This window comes from Brassica napus, chromosome A5, assembly GCF_020379485.1.
Source record: "Brassica napus cultivar Da-Ae chromosome A5, Da-Ae, whole genome shotgun sequence".
Taxonomy (NCBI): Eukaryota; Viridiplantae; Streptophyta; class Magnoliopsida; order Brassicales; family Brassicaceae; genus Brassica; species Brassica napus.
The window spans coordinates 423,923-425,497 of NC_063438.1; the positions used below are offsets into that span (position 1 = coordinate 423,923).

The following is a 1,575-nucleotide window of genomic DNA, read 5'->3' on the forward strand; positions in this document are numbered from 1 at the left end:
AAACTCAAGATGTACCAATCCGGACAGTGGGTTTTGTCTTTTTGAATCGAGCGCAAGTTTTATTGATCATCGAGCCTTCTTGTTATGGCTCTTATAAGTGGTCCAATCCATTTTAATTCTTCTTATAATGATTTTTATTCACGTAAACTTATATCAGAACAGGTAAAGTATCCACGACAGTAAATAGCTAGAGTCATAAAATTTATTATTACATTAAAAAACTAACAATTATGTTGTATGTATATACAACATAAAATAAATTATTATAGAAAGCATATATAATGTTCGTTTTTTTTTGTTATATGCGTAATTATTTATTAGTTGCCCACATATCGCAACAGTTTCAGCTCCTCTTTGACGCCAATATACGGTACATTTCTTCGATTTCTACCTATATAATGGAACGTTAACGTATTTAGTGGTTGAAAACATTTAGCTTCAGAAAAAAAAAACATTTAGCTTCAGCAATAACTAATCTATAAAAATTTAAGTGAAATTAAGATATTGAAACCTGTAGAACTTGAGAAGATTTTTCCTCTGGTTCTTGAGCGTCGCAGTCACGAAGCCTCTCTCAATGTCGAAAGGTTTTGCCTCCACCGTCACCGCTTTAATGTACTCAAACTTGCTTAGCTATTAGTATCATTTTTTTCACATCCACAAAATAACATTATATAATAGTAGTATTATTTAGAGAAATCTCTAGAAGAATTATGGTTTTAGACAACATCGTCAAACAAACCTTGTTCTTCTCTGCCGTGGACTTCAGTTCTAAGAGGATGTGTTCTTGTAGCTCCGAGATAGAACAGAGTTCTTCGAATGGTTTAGTAAAGCCGAAGTCATTAGCCCACCGGTTCACGGTTTCTGGATTTGGAACAATCACGGCGACAAGCACAGATTTGAAGCTGTCTCCATAAACCCATATCTGATGTGAATTTATCGATCAAAAAAATTAATTGAAGAAAATCCTAAAAGATACTTGCAGACCAAGAAAGAGTTGGAAAACTCACATCTTGGACAATCGCGTTTTGTCCGTAGATGCTTTCCAAATGCTCAAGAGCAACATATTCTCCTTGTGAGAGTTTGATCAGATTCTTCTTACGGTCGATGATCCTGAGTACTCCGTTTGGAAGAATCTCACCTATGTCTCCTATTTGTAAGTGAAGCTTACTATTTATAAAGAGCATAGAGGATGAGTCTCCTTCTTGGGTTAAGCTCCTGAAGAGCCTTCTGAATCCCTTCATAGATCCTCTCGAAGACTCTTGGAACTCCGGCTATAAAAGTTGGTTTCAGTTCTTGAATATCATCGTGTAATGCATTCAAATCCTAACACACCAAAACACATCAGCATAATCAATTTTCATAATTTTCTATCCCCTACATAAGTTGATGATGATTATGGTTATGATTTATGAAGCTTAAGAGATTAACATACTCCATGGTAATAGCCGACGAGCGCCATTTCGAAAGAAGTATTCCTCATTAGCACGGTCAAGAATATGAGCCAACGGTAGGAAGGAAAGATACACATCGTCAGGTGTCATCTGACAGTAGGATGTCGTTTTAAGCCCAAGAGAA

The 1,575-nt window shown here is 35.8% G+C and overlaps 1 protein-coding gene across 1 annotated transcript; it reads right to left on the reverse strand.

Annotated features, from left to right (window-relative positions):
* Positions 1-486: 486 nt before the first annotated feature.
* LOC111216107 (long chain acyl-CoA synthetase 1) lies at positions 487-1,241 on the reverse strand. Its single transcript, XM_022720419.2, has 3 exons — positions 1,008-1,241; positions 740-922; positions 487-630 (listed from the first exon to the last, which is right to left on the reverse strand). Exons 1-3 carry the CDS (start codon positions 1,239-1,241, stop codon positions 487-489), a joined length of 561 nt encoding a protein of 186 aa, XP_022576140.2.
* Between the last annotated feature and the right edge of the window lie 334 nt (positions 1,242-1,575).